The 17,940-nt window shown below is 36.1% G+C and overlaps 1 protein-coding gene across 1 annotated transcript in view; it reads left to right on the forward strand.

Moving 5' to 3' along the window:
* Window positions 1–6,793: 6,793 nt before the first annotated feature.
* The window catches only part of LOC136033598 (putative protein tag-52), a 53,420-nt gene continuing 42,273 nt past the window's right edge, over window positions 6,794–17,940 (forward strand). The window contains exon 1 of the mRNA XM_065714378.1: window positions 6,794–6,910. Coding sequence (XP_065570450.1) covers window positions 6,821–6,910 — 90 coding nt within the window. The 5' untranslated portion in view covers window positions 6,794–6,820. The remainder of the gene's footprint in view (window positions 6,911–17,940) is intronic.

Here is a 17,940-nt window from a genome sequence, read left to right on the forward strand (position 1 = left end):
GATTTCTTGGAGTATATCTTTTGATACCAGCAGTTGAATTATAAGAGAGTATATATTGATCTCTGTGCTCTGCGGGAGAGTATGGTCAGCAAGACTCTTGGCTGTTAGTGGAATTTTGTGGTGTTTGAAGCATTCTACCATTTTACGTCGCAGGGTATACTGTGCAGACGTCAGCATATTACATTCAAATAGGCAGTGATCTATTGTTTCATTCTTAAGATTACATGACCTGCAAAGGGGGGACGAGGGAACTTCGCCACTTGAATTAGGAATCTGATATGAAAATGCCTGAAAATTTAGCCCATTTGAACCTGACCGAATCCTATGATAAATCTTGGAAAGGTGCTTACTTGGGAAAGGTGATGGGGTAGGATTCTTATTAATTATCAGTACCTCTGTAAATCTCCAGCGGTAAATATCTCTAATGGGGATTGGTCTCCCACTTGGCTGGTCAATATTTAAAGCATTTTTGGCTATTTCATCTGCCTTATGGTTACCTATTATACCTGAGTGGCTTGGAATATACTGTATATGAGTTAAAATACCTTTTGAAGCAAAAATATCAATAATCCTAAGACAAAGAAATGTGTCAATATCCATCTTATTTTGAGAAGCTGACGAAAGAAGTTCTAGGCTTGACAAAGAATCAGAATATATTATAATATTATTAATATTAACTTTCATATATTCATTAACCATGAGGAAATCTAGTGCCATGATTATGGCGTTTATCTCGGCAGACATTACAGATGAATTATCTTGTAATCTCTCTCCTAAAGCGATATTATGGGTTGGGAAGAAAGCTCCGCTTGCCACTTTCTCATTCATTTTGGACCCATCTACAAAAATTTGGAAATAGTTTTTATAAGCAACATTATTTAGTTCGGCAAATTTTTTCTGAATAAAAGAAATGGGGGTAAGTTCTTTGGTCCACTTTGAGAAGTCAGTCTTTATTATGGGGGTTGACCAACTCCAAGGGGGGGTTTGGGGGAATGTGGGTGCAATAGATTTTACTGGCACTGGGAACTTCTTCTGGATATTTGCATATTCATTTGCAACGCCTCTAAACATAGATGGATTTCTTAACCAGTTATGCAGGGTATGAGAATCATTGGCTTCAATTTTTGTAAGGTACTTAATTAGTAGAGATCTTCTTCTTTCATTTATTGGTGATAGTCCACTCTCAGTAAGCAGAAACTTAGTTTTTGTTGGTTTCCTAAGACCAAATATAAGACGAATTATATCATTTTGTGTCGTTTCGATTTTTTGCATGTGGGTCTTAGCACAAGCACCATACACTATGAGGCCATAATCAATATGGGGTCTTATATATGATTTATAAAATTGGATTAGTGTTTTCTCATTACAGCCCCAAGGTGTGGCTAGTAGCCTTTTAATTATTCTTGTTTTTCTATAGCACTTTTTTATTGTATTTGTGATGTGGAGGTGGAAATTTAGTTTTTGGTCAAGTATGAGCCCTAGGTAATTAATTTGATTGTCCTCTGGGATAAGTATTCCATTTAATGTTAGCCTAGCATCATAATGATTTCGCTTATGGTGGAATTGGATAATTTTTGACTTTGTGGGTGCAGTAGGTAAAATGGACTTTTGGGAGAACTTTTCAAATTGGAAAAGTGCATTTTGCAACTTTGAATGCGTAATCTCGAAGGTATTGCCAGTTGCCCATAATACCAGATCGTCAGCGTACTGTAGATTGGTATGTGGGAGGTTCATGTCCCACAGAAAAAGTGAAAATAGGAGGCAGCTCAGGACTGCACCCTGTGGAAGGCCTTTGGTTATTGAAGTTTTGGGTGAAGAGGCTGAACCTACACAAACAATGAAACTTCGGTTTTCTATAAAGGATTTTATGAAGGATACAAGTTTGGGGGGTAGTCCAAGGTTTGTAAGTTTAACTAATAGAATCTGGTGGTCAACATTATCATAAGCACCTTCAAAATCTAGGAATGCAGCAGTTAAGACATTATTTTTTGATAGGGATTCATTTATTGCATTTGTTAACACTATGAAAGCATCTGTTGATGAGTGGTGTTTCCTGAAGCCAGTTTGAGTATGAGGTATCAGATTATTCTTCTCAACAAACCAAAGCAGCCGATGGTAAATCATTTTCTCCATTAATTTTCCCAGCACTGGGGTAATCATTATGGGTCTATATGACTGAGGGTCATGTTTAGGTTTATTTTTCTTTAAAATTGGTATGAGAGATGAACATTTCCAGATGTTAGGGAATGTGGATGTAGCCCATGCATGGTTATAGCAATTTAGGAGCTCCTGTTTGTACAAAGGGGAAAGATTCTTTATCCATATAGGGTGTATATTATCATAGCTACTTGTAGCATTGGCCTTGATATGCTGAATTGCATTATTCAATTCATGTATCGAGAAGGGATGGTTTATATATTCTGAACCTGGTCGGGGCTGGTAAATAGGATTTGTCATGATTTGTGTGGTGATATTTTGGTTTTTTGATGTTAGCTTTTTTGAGAAAAGGGAGGCAAATAATTTTGCCTTATCAGTGTCGTTATCATAGTGGGAATTCTCATGTATTAGTTCATACATAAGGGGGTTGGAGGATGTTTTTTTCCCACAGATTTTGCTTATAAGTCTATGTATTCTTGGCTCAGATATTTCTCTGGAAAGATTATTTGCAAAATTATTCCAATAATTATATTTGGCATTAGTTATTGTTCTCTTGAGGTTAGCCTCTGCTTGTAATTTACTTAAATATGTGTCAGGGGATGGTTTTCTTAGGTATGCTCTCCTAGTTGCACTTTTTATTCTCCACATAATTTGGCAATCTTTTGTCCACCATGCTTTAGGGGTGTGTTTAGGGATGGTTTTCCTAGGTGAAGTTCTGGGGATAGCTTGATTAGCTGCATTTGTTAATATTGATGTCATAGCTTCAGCACACGTGTCAGCAGTTACAACTGAGGTATGAGATTTCTGGGTTAAACTTAGGACTTCTTCATTAAGCTTATTTCTAAACATGGTCCAATTTGCTTTGGTGTTGACATATTTAGGGATATGTGGGAGAATGTTGGCTGGTTCATTTAAAGAGGATACTATTGCAAAATGGTCAGTGCATAGATTTTCAATTTTCTTAATATAAATTTTATTTAGTATATTTATTGAAACAATTTGTAGGTCAATAGTTGAAAATTTACCACTTTTGGGGTTAAAATATGTATTTAGATTAGGAGGGGTAGCAATTGCTAAATCGGCATTATTTGAAATCAATCTTTCAATGAGCTTACCAGCTTTATTTGCTGGCTTATCCCCCCACAGAAGACTGTGGGCATTAAAATCCCCGCAGATGATTATGTTTTTTAGCATATTAGAATTAGTAATATAAGTGAAAAAATCCATGGCATCTGTAGTCTGGCCATTGGGGTTATAAAGACTTAATATGTATGTTTTTGTATTATTTATCCAAACATTGATGCCAATAACATCAACATCATTTGAAAAATCTGGGAAATTAATACCGCAGAATTTAATATTATTATTTAAAATTATAGCTACGCCACCTCCTTTTCTCTGAGAAGACCTATCCTTTCTCAGGATAGTATATCCTGGAAACTTTGTTTGTTGGTTATTAGTCAAATGGGTTTCTTGAAGGCAAGCAATATCAATGGAATTTTTATTCATAAAAGATAAAAGTTCATTTAACTTATTTTCTGAAAGTGATCTTACATTCCACTGAAGTATTGAAATATGCTGCTTTGTTGTTTTAATTTTCATTTTGCTGTGTATCAATCTTTAGCTTTGCTAGGAGCAGAGCAAGATCTTTTTTTGCTTGGATATGCATGTGATTGGGTAGGTACAACTTTGCCAATTCGCTTATTATTTTTGCTTTTTGTGGTTGTTTTAGGTTCATTGACTGTACTGCATTAGAATTTAGTATAAATAGGCACATGTTAGGTGTTAATTCATTTGGATATTCATCTGGCTTTTTGTTGATAATTTGATTAATACCCGTTAATACTTCTGATTCATTTCTACTCGGGAGAGGTGGCCATTCTGTTATTCTATCATTACTTGTAGAGCCTGGAAGGTTTGTCCAGGGTGAACCTCTCTTATAGGAATGTGAGCTTGGTTGCTTTGAGGAAGGAGTTTTATTGGGGGTGCTTGATGCTTTTGGTAGAATGGTTGGTCTGTGGGTGAGAGGGTTGGGTGGTTTCATAAAGTTTTTGGTCAGGTGTGATTGAGCTGCATTTGCTTCCATTGCTGCAAAAGGGTAAGGTATGTTTTTTTCTGTTGCTATTTGGAGTGTTAGTGCTCGTTTTTTATATACAGGGCATAAAGTTTTATTAGTAGAATCGTGGGGACCATTGCAGTTGATACATTTTGGCTGATTGTTTTTACAATTTATCATTCCAGTGGGGTGGGAGTTTTTACAAGAATTGCATTCATGTAATGTTTCACTGCATGTGTTTTTTGTGTGTCCTAGTCTTAGACATTTTTGGCATTGGATAGGTTTTGGCTTGTAGGGCTTGTGGGGTTTCCTTTGTCCAAATAGGAATATCTGATCCAGGTTATTATTTTCTTCTCTTAGTGTGAATAAGAAAGACTTGCTTAACTTTTGGCCATTGGCATCTGGTTTACCCAATTGGGTTACATCAGCTACTGGGATTGGGTTACCAGTTCTGTCAGAGAGTCCTTCTTTTAGATCCTGAATAGGAATTTCTGGAGGGATGTTATACACTACTATTTTAGTTGGGTTTTGGTTTGGGGACCAGAGAACAGATTTTATTGGTATGTTAAGAAGAGATTTTGAATTCTGTAATATGTCTGCTGATTTAGAATCTTGAAGGGCTATTAGCAGAGATCCATCACGGTTAATGTTTAATGAAAACATTGATTTTAACATTTTAAAGATTGCAACCCTCAAAAGAGCTACCTTTTTTATCTCAAAGGGGGTATCTGGAGTGATTTTTAAGTAAATTCCAAGGTTTTGTGAGGGGAATGTTGGATTATGGGAAGGGGTATTATTTTTGATTGGTGAAATCTTTTTCCTTTTTTTTGATTTTCTTGATAGGACCTCTTGAAATTCATTTTCAGTATCATCCTGTATTGTGACATACGCCCCGACTTCCACCATTGTATTATTCAATGACCCCTCATGTGAGCTTTGAGAAAGTTGACTTGACCAGCCAAGGGGTTGAATGTTTTCAGTGGTACTTGGGGTAGGGTCAGGGGGGATTTTTTTAGGTGGTGTTCTATGCATTGCCTATTGGAATAAGCTTTAATACAATCAAAAAAAAGAAGGGAAAAATTGATAATATAAAACCAGACTGTCTGCCACTCTTTCAAAGGGAGGACTTCACCATCCACAAAAAAACACTATAGTGTTGTCTAGAAGATGGTTTGGTATAAGATTGGTTCAACTGACTGCTGATAAATCTGGGTAAATATCACAAGAACTTTTGTTATAAATTTCTTTAAGCGTTGCTGCATAAATGCATAAATTTGCATAAAATATCAAGTAAGTTATTTTTCTTTTCTTTCTTCAACCAAAGAGCTATAAAGTCGAAATCAAAAGTAAAATAACTAACAGCTTGAGAAAAATCACTAAATGACCGAATTTATAATTTAAACATTTTTTTTTATAAACATAATTAACCCAATGTCAATTTCTTTAACATAAGGTATTCCAGAAAAAAATGATTTTTGCTGTAACAATCATTTGAACAACCAATCGATCATCTAGCTAATGTGTTTGGAAAATTTTTTGGTAGCTCTTGATGCCTCTGGGGTATAGAATAGTTAACCCTTCATTTTGTTAAAAAGTATCTGGGTTTCAATTATAGAACCGTATGTTAATTTTTTCAGAATATAGTTCTAAGGTAATCTATTATTTTAAAAACTATGATCAGAATCTCTGATTTCTATAGAATCCATGCCTTTTTCCAACCACACCTTAGACGTCTATAGCATGGAGAAAAAACTTCCGGTCATTCAACGAGGCGGCTGTAGAATATAGAATCGCCTGCAACAGTGTTAATTCACATTGCCAAGGTTCTTGGTCAGTTGCCTTTTTTGTTCTCCTTACGACAAAATTTATCAAAATTGTACATTTAAATGACGACAGAATACAGCCCTTTTAACTCCTGATTTAATATATAGCCAGCTACCATCCTCATTTAATGCTTTTGTTGCAACAGTGCAATTTTCGAACAAGTATTAATCACTTTAATGTATTTGTCTGGTACATTATTTCTCCCCAAATTTCTCCAGATACCCATTTAGAACTTGGTCTGCTCTGGCTGAGCTTACAGAATTACACCATTAACCCCCGTCCCAAACCAAACAATTGGCTACGCCAGGGATCGAACCTGTGCCCCTTGGACAAAGAATTTTCAAACCAGCGCGCTAACAACTCAGCTAGAACCGCGATTAGCATAAGATTATGGTCAAAAAGATGCAAAAAAGAATATAAGACAGATCTTTGCTTTCTTTTGCTGACTTTTCAACGACGTTTTCTTCGTTTTTAACCTCTATTGCTGCAGAGATAAATAAAGGCCAGGTACAGTTTTACTTATGGCTAGACAGTGCTTCCGCATATCCTTGATAGTAAAAACGTTAACCACAAGGGTTTAATTAAGGTCTATAAAATAATAAGTCAGTTATAATTGGTGGATTATTTTTAGTAGACAAATCATAATCCATTTTATTTTGGTCATTTTACCATTTTTTTAAGCAGCTTGCGCCGTAGATGGGTAAATTTTTCAATGAAATGAAGTTGGCAACAACAGCTTTACATAGGAATAAATTCAAATCCAAAAATAATGATCGTTTTGTTATGGAAGGAAATTTCAAAATTCAAAGAGTTTTAAAAGAAATTAGAGATTCTGAAGAAGCCTACTTAAAGCAACTTACACTACTTAAAACAGTAAATTTTGTTAAACTTATTAGAGTGCAATTTGAAACAGGCTAGGTTCAATAAATAATTATCAGTTAGGCTATGGTAGGCTATCCTATTTTTGGATAAGTTTGAATGTATAATATTTGGGCAGTCAATCTTCTTTTGGGTTCAACAAGGGTGTGAATATATGAACTTCCACTATATAAGGAGACATGTTAAGAAAACAATTCTTACTTCATAAAATGGAAAATAATCCTAGTTGAAATATTTTGCTGTGAGAGAACCTTTATCATGACTTCATTCACTATTGTATACATTTTTAACAAATTTTTGAAAAATAAACATAGTCTTGACTGCACTTATCCATTTTCAAACAGTCCATACATGAAAGTTAAACACCATTGCTGCATATACCAAAAAGATATTAAGCCTAATAGGCATATATTGATAAATAAGGTTAAGTTCAATTAGATTAGCTAGATGGCTCTTAGGTGTTTGTTTTATAAATGATCTTCATGACTTGGTGAATAGACATCAATATCAGAAATATGATTGAAAAACTAGAAATACAGTGAAAGAAGTGAAGATGAAGGTTCTCCTGCTGGAATATATGTTAATTAAGATTGTTTTGCTTATTATGAACTAAGAATTGTTTTCTTAACATATCTCCTTATGTAGTGGACTGGTATTGCATTTATACCACAATATGTACTTGAAAACATGAAGACTATTTCAACATAGCTAAAAACTTAGTAAACAGTTACTAGACCTTCAAGAGAGAGCATTAACTTGGGTAAATATAGAGCAATCCATAATTCTGCCCTATGAATAAAGTGAACATACCACTGGATGACTTTTTTATGCTCTTTCCAAATATAATAATTGCTTTTGCTGCAGAATTTAATTTTAACCTAACTCTTTGGATCTTATCCCAATATATAGCCTTGATCCTCAATTTTTTTCTCTGTTGATTCAATTTGAGAGTAAACCAGTTTTAACAAGAGTAAAATTAAAAAAAGCTATCTTCTTTGAGGATCTGTAAAGTGATTAAAATGTAATTTGCAATAAAAGCAATTATTATATTCCAAAAGAAGATAAACAAAGCATCAAGTTCTGTGTTCACTTTATTTGTAGAGCAGAAATAGTCTATGGACTGCTCCATATTTACCAAAACTTGAGTACTTTAAGGCCCAGACTAATAAAAAAATGGTAGCCAATTAGTTCATTGGTTAATCAAACCTAAAGGAAACATGATAAAAAAATATACAAAACTAGTACCATTAAACCCCTTTGTTTGTGTTGTTTCCAAATTATCATGGTTGCTTTTCTGAAGACTCAATATTGTTAGCTCTGAATATTATAGAGTAGGGGCTATTGAGAAGAAAACATGTTAAGAAACCAGCTCTTACTTTATAATATTAAAAATAATAATATGGCTAACAGATCTACTTTACCCAACCTCCCACCCCCTAATTTGTAAATACATAGTCCAAATTATATATTTCCCATGCATTCTGCCAATTAGTCTTTTGTTTCAATCCATGTACCCATAAATTATGGTAACTGTGACAAAACAAGAGTTATAGGTGACAGAATATAATGAAAATATATGTTTTGGGCTATATACTTGCACATTAGGGGGGCTGGGGGTAAAGTTTAGTGGAGCTACAGTCAAAGTGTGTTAGTTATACAATTATTTTGCATATTACAAAGCAAGAATTGTCATCTCAACATGTTTCCTTTTCAATAGCTCTACTCTAGACCTTTGCCAAATAGGTTTCTACATTGCAAACTGGATGATATCCAGTTTTGTCTATAATTTATTACAATATTTGATGTAAACACCTGAGTAACTGCAATTGAATTATGCATAAAATGCTATTTGAAATGATTTGAATATGCAGAAAAATGGAAGGCAAAATGATAATCTAGTTCATAGAAATATACTGGAATTGTAAATTATCTTAATTACCTTAATTTGAACTTCAGAGCAAAAAAAGGTCCAATGTTCAATCTGTCTGGCTATGTTGTTGAGATGGCAGTTAAAACACTTTACACAAAACATCAAAACAGGATTGTGACTGAGTTTACAGCCCAGTGACATGCCTTCCAACTAAGAGTTGGCTAAGGTAAATGCAATTTAAGCCCACTTGGTATATGTAACTACAGATAGGTATGATCAAGGGGACCATTCTTCTGTAGTTTAGAGTAGAAACTGCCACACAACATCAACTCCTGATAGAGTATGTGAGTTGGTTGGGTATTGCAAGCAGCATCAGCATCCTAGCACAACTCTTTTGTATATACATATATACTAATCACTATTTATGAGACACAGATGATAGACAGCTCCAGTTCTATCTTGAAGGTTTGGCTTCCCATTCTTTGTTGAGTCTCCTTTTAAAATCTTCAGCTGATGTTGATACACTATATCCTCACTTAAACAGTTCTAATCATTGATGACCCTTTGGCTAACAAAGTCTTGTCTTATTCTATAGTTACTCTGGGCTTATGAAGCTTCTTAGAATGGCATTGTGTTTGTCTTTTGTGGGGTAACTGGCTAAAGAGCTTATTTTGGGATTGGTTGAGTTAAATGTTAAATGAGGTTGATGTTAAAAGAGAGAAGCCATGTAAGGTGAGGATAAGGAGAAGAGTAAAGATTTCATTGTTTTCTTTTAGTTTTTATACATCCTAGGTTAATTTCTAGGACCATTGGTGAGGAAGTTTGGTGCTGTGTTAGAAAAGCAATCCTGATATTTAGAGAGAACATAAAGTAAGGAAACTAATTGTGCTACTTATATCTTATTAGCATGCTCCCTTCAGAGAAGATCTTATTCTACAGTGTTACCCAGAAAAGCATACCCTGAAGTTCTACATTCAATCCAGTTTCTAAGTAGCCAAGCCAATAGTAAAATTCTAGGTGTTGGACTGTCGTCTGTTGTGAAAAGCAGTTGGGTAAACCAAACAAGACTCTCAGGAATAGATTCAGAGCCTTAGTAATCTTTTAGCTAGGTATTTTGAAGTACAGTCTCTCTTTCTTCTTCTAAAGGGTACTAACTTTTCACATATTTATGTTATAGAAGCAAAAACCTTAAGAAATATATTGATGCTGAAATAAGGCACAAGGAAAATATTATGAGCCTCACACATTTGCTTGACCCTGATTTATAATGTCTACAGATTTGTAAATATATTTCTTAGATCTTAAAATAAAGAAATAACATTTAGCATAAAAACATTGTTGACCAAAAATCATGTTCTAATAACCAATAAAGGTTTTTTTTATTAACATTATGGATGAAAACAACCCACAAGTGAAATCATTGTTTGTCAGACTTGTTGGTCAAATTTAAGCAGGAAATTTCAAGGATATATATAATTAGGGAATATTGTTTTTGTTTATACAATTTTATAAGAGAAAAAATAGTTAACAGGCAAAAAAGATTGCTGTATTTATTGAGTTGATTTCTTATCTAAAATAAGACAAAAGAAAGTAATAGTAAATGGTCAAATGGTAGGTTTGAGCTTAGGCTTTAGCCTATACAAATGTTGGGTGATTTTGCAGGTTTGGTGTTGTTTTGTGCTCATCTCTGAAGAACAGTTTGTGTATAATGCCCAATAAAGCCAGTAAAAGGGGGCATTTTTTTTTCCAGGATTCCAAAAGTCTATCAGAAATATAAAGGCAGTAATTCAGTGGTATATAATGAACTTTCAACAAAGCTGTTAAAGTGCATTGCTGGCGCAGTTTTTAAACCAGTTATTCATATCTTCAATTTATGTATTAGTTCAGGTATATTTCCAAATACATGGAAAATTGCCTGGGAAATTAGGTTATACAAAAAAAGGCAATTACCTTAATTACCTTAATTCGCACTTCAAGCGAATTAGTTGCGAGAATTGTGATGCTCCGTAGTTGATGATGGCGATAGATCTGGTCGCTGTGCTAAGGTCAAGCAACAAACCATAGGGACTAGAGAGTGCTGGAGAGATGCAATTTAAGCCCACTCGGTAACGGTGATCACATGGTAGGTATGGTTCAAGGACCATTCTCCAGTGATTTAGAGTTGGCACCACCGCACAACAGCAACTTCGGATAGAGTGTGTGAGATGGTTGGGTATGACAAGCCGCATCATCCTCCAAGCTAACTCTCTATTGTCTTCCACGACTGTTATGGTAGTGAGGGCTGGGAGGGGTTTTCCCACTGGAATCTCCATGGTTTGGCCTCCCATTCCTTGTCGAGCCTCTTTTTGAATTCCTCAGGCGAGGTTGCCAAGACTGTCTCTTGGCTTAGTTGGTTCCAATCGTTCACCACTCACTGGCTGAAAAAATCTAGTCGGACTTTGGTGTTAACGCTGGATTTGAACAGCTTTTTGGAAAGTCCTCGTGTTTGCTTTTGGTGGGGAGAGAAAGTGAACAGCTTCTGATCCGCTTGCTGGAGGTACCCGTAGGTGAGCAGCATGTCGTTACGCCTACGCCGAAAAACGAGTGTTGGGAGGTTAACAGATTGTAATCTTCTGCAGTAGGGCTGACTGCGTAAACCGTCAATGCATTTGGTGGCTCTCCTCTGGACACCCTCAACAAGCTGGATGTCACTCTTGTAAAAAGGACCAGCAAGACATGTTCCGAAATCTAGGATTGGCCTGACCAGAGCTTTATATAATTTCAGAAAAACTGTGGAGGATCGACTACTGAGGGTTCTGTTCAGGACTCCCAAATTTGCATTTGCTTTCGAAACTGCTTGGGCGGTGTGCTCGTGGAATTTTAAGCTGTCATCCAACAGAACTCCCAGGTCTCTACCACTACTAGAAGTAGGAATCAAGACTGTCGATGACGTTTTGCCGTTGTACTAATGTACTGGTGCTGCGGATTACCACGGCCGAAATGAAGAGTGACGGACTTTGAGATGTTGAAGGACAGAAGCCATTTATCTGCCCATGCTTGAATTTGGTTGAGATTTGCTTGTAGGCTAATGTTGTCCGCGGTACCAAATAGCTTGAAGTCGTCAGCGTACAGAGTCAAATGGTTTTTTTGTTTCAGCTACCAGGTCATTGATATAGATGAGGAATAAGGTCGGTCCGAGGACAGTTCCTTGAGGGACGCCGCCCAGAACTTGGCAAGGTGTTGAATAGATCTTTTCTCCGTCCGTGGTAAAGAACCGAACCTTTTGCGTTCTGCCACCGAGGAAGTCCATTAGCCAGTCGACTAGTTTTTTATCAATGCTCGCGGCTGTAAGTTTGGAGCAAAAACGACTATGGGGGACTTTGTCGAAGGCTTTGGCAATGTCTAGTAGAATTAGGTCGACAGGAAATCCTCTGTCAAGAAGCTGAGTAATTAGCTCATAAGTTTCGAGTAGGTTGGTTTCGACTGACTTCCCGGGAGGAAAACCATGTTGTTTTTCCGAGATAATGCTGTTGGAAACTAGGTGCTTGAGAAGTGCGTCGTTGACAATTCTCTCTAAAACCTTAGCGACAGCGGACGTAAGGCTTATAGGTCTGTAGTTTTCAGCTTTAGACCAGTCACCCTTTTTGAATATGGGTATAACATAAGCAGTCTTCCATTGTGAGGGAACAACTCTGCAATCGAGAGAAAACTGAAATAGATGGCACAAAGCGGGGGAAATCTCGATGGCTGTTTCTTTGAGCAACCTCGGGTGGATTCCGTCGGGGCCGGCTGATTTGTTGGCATCGAGGTTTCTTAGCCTCTTTTCCACTATAGGTACAGTGATAATATCCGTACTCATGGGAAACGGTATGACGTATTTAGGAGGGGGTGGAGGCTCACTATCTGGTTCTGTTGAGATGACGGAAGCAAACTGGTTGTTTAGTAAGTTTGCTAGTTTCTGGGTGTCAGTCACTTCTCCTCCATCATCAGTAGTGAGGCGTTTAATACAGCGCCTAGCGTGGTCTTTACTAGAGACGTAATTCCAAAACTTTTTTGGGTTACTCTTGCATTCATTGGCAAGTCCAAGCTCAAAATTTTGGTACAGTTGTTTAGTTAAGTTTCGTAGTCTGTTCCGAGCTTGAACGTACTTTTCATAGTGACCAGGCTTATCTCTTTTTTTCCAGTGGCGCAATTTGCGATTTCTTTGTCTTTTAATGCTAGGGGTCATATACGGTAATGTCTTCGGTACGGGAACCAGCCTTTCTGTCGTGTTTCTACTCTGAATCTCAGTGACAGCTGTCAGGAATTTCTCCCACTGGTCGTCGACATCGCCCTGAAGTAGCTCATCCCAGTCGATAAGTCTTAGCTCCTTTCTGATCGCCTCGTAATCCGTGTAGACCTTTCTTTTGTATTTACTTTTCACTGGACGTCTAGAGGTGATAATTTCTATGGCAAGATGGTCGCTTTTCCCAACTGGTGGGAGATAGTTTACCTTCTGAATCGCTTCGATTCTGTTTACAAACACCAGAATCTGATATAAATATCTATTGTTCAATTGCAATTTTATTGCCATTATCTAACATGTTTGCAACATTTTTTAAAGAAAGGGCCTGTTTGAAATAATTATTTGGATATTTTTCTTCCCAAATGTTAGTTTGGATTTAATGCAAGGCATTTTACAGAACATGCAGTTGCACCTCTTATTAGAAATAAATGATTGTTTAGATGGCAATTTCCATCTGTCAAATGTTTTTATGATGTTATAAAGCATTTGACCCTTTAAACCATGAAATTCTTTTTGATGAATGGACGATTGGGGAACAAGAGGGAAAGGACTAGAAATGTTAAAATCATTCCTATGTAAAAAATCATCATTCCTATGCAATAAAATCATTCCATTAAATTGTAGTAGATGTTGATAGAGCAGGAAAATATTAGTCTTGCAATTATATTTGCAGATGACACAGCTATGACTGTTAAAGCAAGGGGTTCATCTGAAGTGATTGAAAATTTGATTAGAAATGTTTCTTCAGTTAATTTATGGTTTGTTTCCAATAATATAGTACTAAATTTGGCAAAAACTGGATTTATGGTTTTGGTTCTTCAAAACGTGTCTCTCAAGAGATTTTTTGTCAGGAGCTTCAGGTTGGTGAACATAATGTCTGTTGGGTTCAATCATGTTGTTATTTAAAAGTTTTCCTTGATCCCATTTGTCATTTCAAAATCATATTGATCATTTAAGGGTAAAATTCTCTCAAAATATTTGTTTAATGTATTGTGTGAAAAATGTTTTTCTATATTAAAAATAGTTTACCACTCTTTAATTGCTTCTTATTTGAATTACTGCTCAATTATTTATTTTAATACTTTTTGAATGAATATAAAACCATTACAGGTTCTTCTAAATAGGGCAGCAAGAATACTTGGAAATTTTTTCATGTCAACCTTCAAAACTTGAAAATGCATCAGAAACAAAAATGATATTTTTTTCTTAAATTTGTTAGATTTGAAACATATATGAGCAGTTGTTATTTCCATATGGAATTTTTTAATACAAAACCATAATGATTAGTTCTATAAAAAAAAATCTCTGCAGATTTTGCCCCCTTTTTCAGCTTGTTGGCAGTCTGGAGCATATTGAATTATTGTTGTAAATTCTGAAAGGTCAATGTTTTACCAGGAATATTTGATTCCCAACAAATTCTAGATGAAAGCTAAAAATTTAATTGATTCCAGAATATTTCTAAAAAATGACATACTAAAGATTGTTCATTGATCACTGATGATGGGATATTAAAATATATTATATATTTCTGTGTGTCTTTTGTGTCCCAGTGTTGGGATGACCTCCCACGCCTCTCCTGCCCAGCATTTCTTTATTTCTTTATTTCTTTGTTGTTTTTTTTTATGTTTTTTTGTCATTGTTTTTCTTTTGGTACTGTTTTTGCTTTTATTATGAAAAGATGTATTATTTCTTCTATATGTTGCACTATGTGTATACCCCAACTTTATGAGCTCTGTTCTATGATGGAGTTTAGTGTTTTTTTTTGCATCTTTAAATAAATTAAATAAAACAGTATAACCTAGGGCAATCATTATTCTTCAAAAATGAATTGGATTTAGAATCTAACAGTATTTTTATCTGATTTCTGACATGTACAATTAAATACTGAAACAGAGATATAAGAGCTTAAAAATACTTTTCTCAGGCATGACTTAGACTTAGAGTCCATTCTCGAATGTCTTACTTTCTTATTTGCACTCCTTTTCAAAATAGCCTAGCCAAAAATTGATGAAGAAAAAATAAGAATTTAATGCCCAATCTTCAAGGTTCTTGACATAAATATTTGCCAGTAGCCTGGATAAAGGTACCCTCACAAGTAACCCGTTTTTTTGGGTTACCCATGAAAAAAATGGGTTACCCATGGGGACACCTTTATCTGGGCTACTGGCAAATATTTATTTCGAGAACCTTGAAAATCGGGCATTAAATTCGTATTTTTTTAAAACACTTCTATTGGGGTTGCTATATGGATGACGTAATTTCACTTTGAAATTATTGGGAAGCTGAACTTCAGGGCTTTGTAGATCATCTTAATACTTATGACCAAAATTTGCAGTCTACCCTAGAAGTTGAAATTGAAAATAAACTACCGTTTTTAGATGCGTTAATTATTCGTAATACTGATAAACTGGATTTTACTATCTATCAAAAGCCAATGTAAGAACAATATATATTTATATATTTTCATTTTCATTCAAATCACCCCCCACAAGTTAAAAGAGCAGTTGCAACTTCACTCATTGATCATGCCCTGAACATTTGCTCTGAATCGTATAGAAATATAGAAAAATTTTTTATCAGAGATATTTTTTTTGGTAATGGATATCCCATTCGTTTTTTTCAATAAGATAATTAACCGTAGACTAAAAAGACATTCCCGTAAAATCGAAGATACGTCACAATGTGATGCTTCTGATAAGCCCTGAATAATATTTATCTTCCATACACCCCAAAAATCACAACAAAATTAAAAAATGTTTGCACAAAAATAATCTGTATGTAGTGTTTACTGATAATTTTTAAAATCATTAATTTCTTAAATTCTGGTAAAGATAAAACCCCAGTTACTTGCCAAAGAGGGGTCTATTCAGAATCCATCAGGACCCATCAGAATCTAGAACAAGAGCTCATATGGCACTTGTGATAAGGTTGGAGGAGCCAAGAGCTCATATGGCATTAGCTCAAGCAAAATTCTAAGAATCAATAGATTAATTTAAAAGGAAAAATCAGAGGCTTAATGCCAGTCGGAGTTCAAAGTAAGAGCTCTGAGACACGAGGTCCTTCTAAATATCGAAATTCATTAAGATCCAATCACCCACTTGTAAGTTAAAAATACCTCATGTTTACTTATTTTTACTCTCCCTTCAGCCCCCAAGGTGGTCAAATTGGGAAAAGCAACTTTATCAAGTCAATTTGTGCAGGTCCCTGACGCGCCTACCAATTTTCATCATCCTAGCATGTCCAGAAGCACTGAACTCGCCAAAGCACTGGTCCCCCTAACTCCCCCACAGAGAGCGGATCCATTCCGGTTACATTAATCACATATCTACGACATTTGCTTATTCTACCCACCAAGTTTCATCCTGATCTCTCCACTCTAAGCGTTTTCCAAGATTTCCAGCTTCCCCCTCCAGCTCCCCCCAATGTCACCAGATCTGGTCAGGATTTAAAATAAGAGCTCTGAGACATGAGTTCCTTCTAAATGTCAGATTCCATTAAAGTCTGGTCTCCCATTCTGAAGCTAAAAATACCTCAATTTTTCTAATTTTTCTGCATTAACCCCCCTCCCAACTCCCTCAAAGAGAGCGGATTCAGTCGGGTTATATCAATCACGTATCTAGGACTTGTGCTTATTCTTCGCACTAAGTTTCAGCCCAATCTCTCCACTCTAAGTGTTTTCCAAGATTTTCTGTTTACCCCTCCAAATCCCCCTAATGTCGCCAGATCCCTTCGGGATTTAAAATAAGAGCTCTGAGACCCGAGGTCCTTCTAAATATCAAATTTCATTAAAATCCGGTCACCCATTCATAAGTTAAAAATACCTCATTTTTTCCAATTTTCCTTCCCCCTCCAGCCCCCCAGATGGTCGAATCGGGGAAAAGACTGTTATCAAGTCAATTTGTGCAGGCTCCTGACACGCATACCGATTTTCATTGTCCTAGCATGTCCAGAAGCTCTGAACTCGCCAAAGCACTGGAAATCCCCCCCCCCCCAACTCCCCCAAAGAGAGCGGATCCGTTCTAATTATGGCAATCACGTATCTAGAATTTGTGCTTATTCTTCTCATCAAGTTTCATCCTGATCTCTCCACTCTAAGCCTTTTCCAAGATTTCCAGTTTCCAAGATTTCTTCCCCCCCCCCCCCCCCTCTAACCCTCTGTGTCCCCGGACCCGATTTGAATCTAAAATAGAGCATCTGAGATATAAACTCTTTTTATATGTCAAGTTTCATTAAGATCCGATCATCCATTCATAAGATAAAGATACCTCAATTTTCACATGTTCTAAGATTTCCGGTTTCCTCCTCCAACTCCCCTGAATGTCACCAGATCTGGTCAGGATTTAAAATAAGAGTTTTGAAGCACAAGATCCTTATAAATATCAAATTTCGTTAAGATCTGATCACCGATTTGTAAGTTACAAATACCACTTTTTTTTCTAATTTTTCCAAATTACCCCTCCCCCTCAACTCACCCAAAGAGAGTGGATCAGGTCTGGTTATGTCAGTCACGTATCTTCTACATGTGCTTATTCTTCCCACCAAGCTTCTTCCTGATCTCTCCACTCTAAGCATTTTCCAAGATGCCCCCCCCCCCCGAATCCCCCCAACGACACTGGATCCAGTCAGGATTCAAAATAAGAGATCCAAGTTACAAAATCCTTTTAAATATGAAATTTCATTAAGATATGATCACTCCATCTTAAGTTAAAAATTTTCTAATTTTTCAGAATTAATCCCCCCCCCCCAACTCCCCCAAAGAGAGCGGATCTATTCCGGTTATGTCAATCACATATTTAGGACTTCTTCTTATTTTTCCACCAAGTTAGATCCTGATCCCTCCACTCTAAGCGTTTTCCAAGATTTTAGATTTCCCCCTCCAACTCCCCCCAG

Source organism: Artemia franciscana, chromosome 12 (assembly GCF_032884065.1).
Source record: "Artemia franciscana chromosome 12, ASM3288406v1, whole genome shotgun sequence".
Classification (NCBI taxonomy): Eukaryota; Metazoa; Arthropoda; class Branchiopoda; order Anostraca; family Artemiidae; genus Artemia; species Artemia franciscana.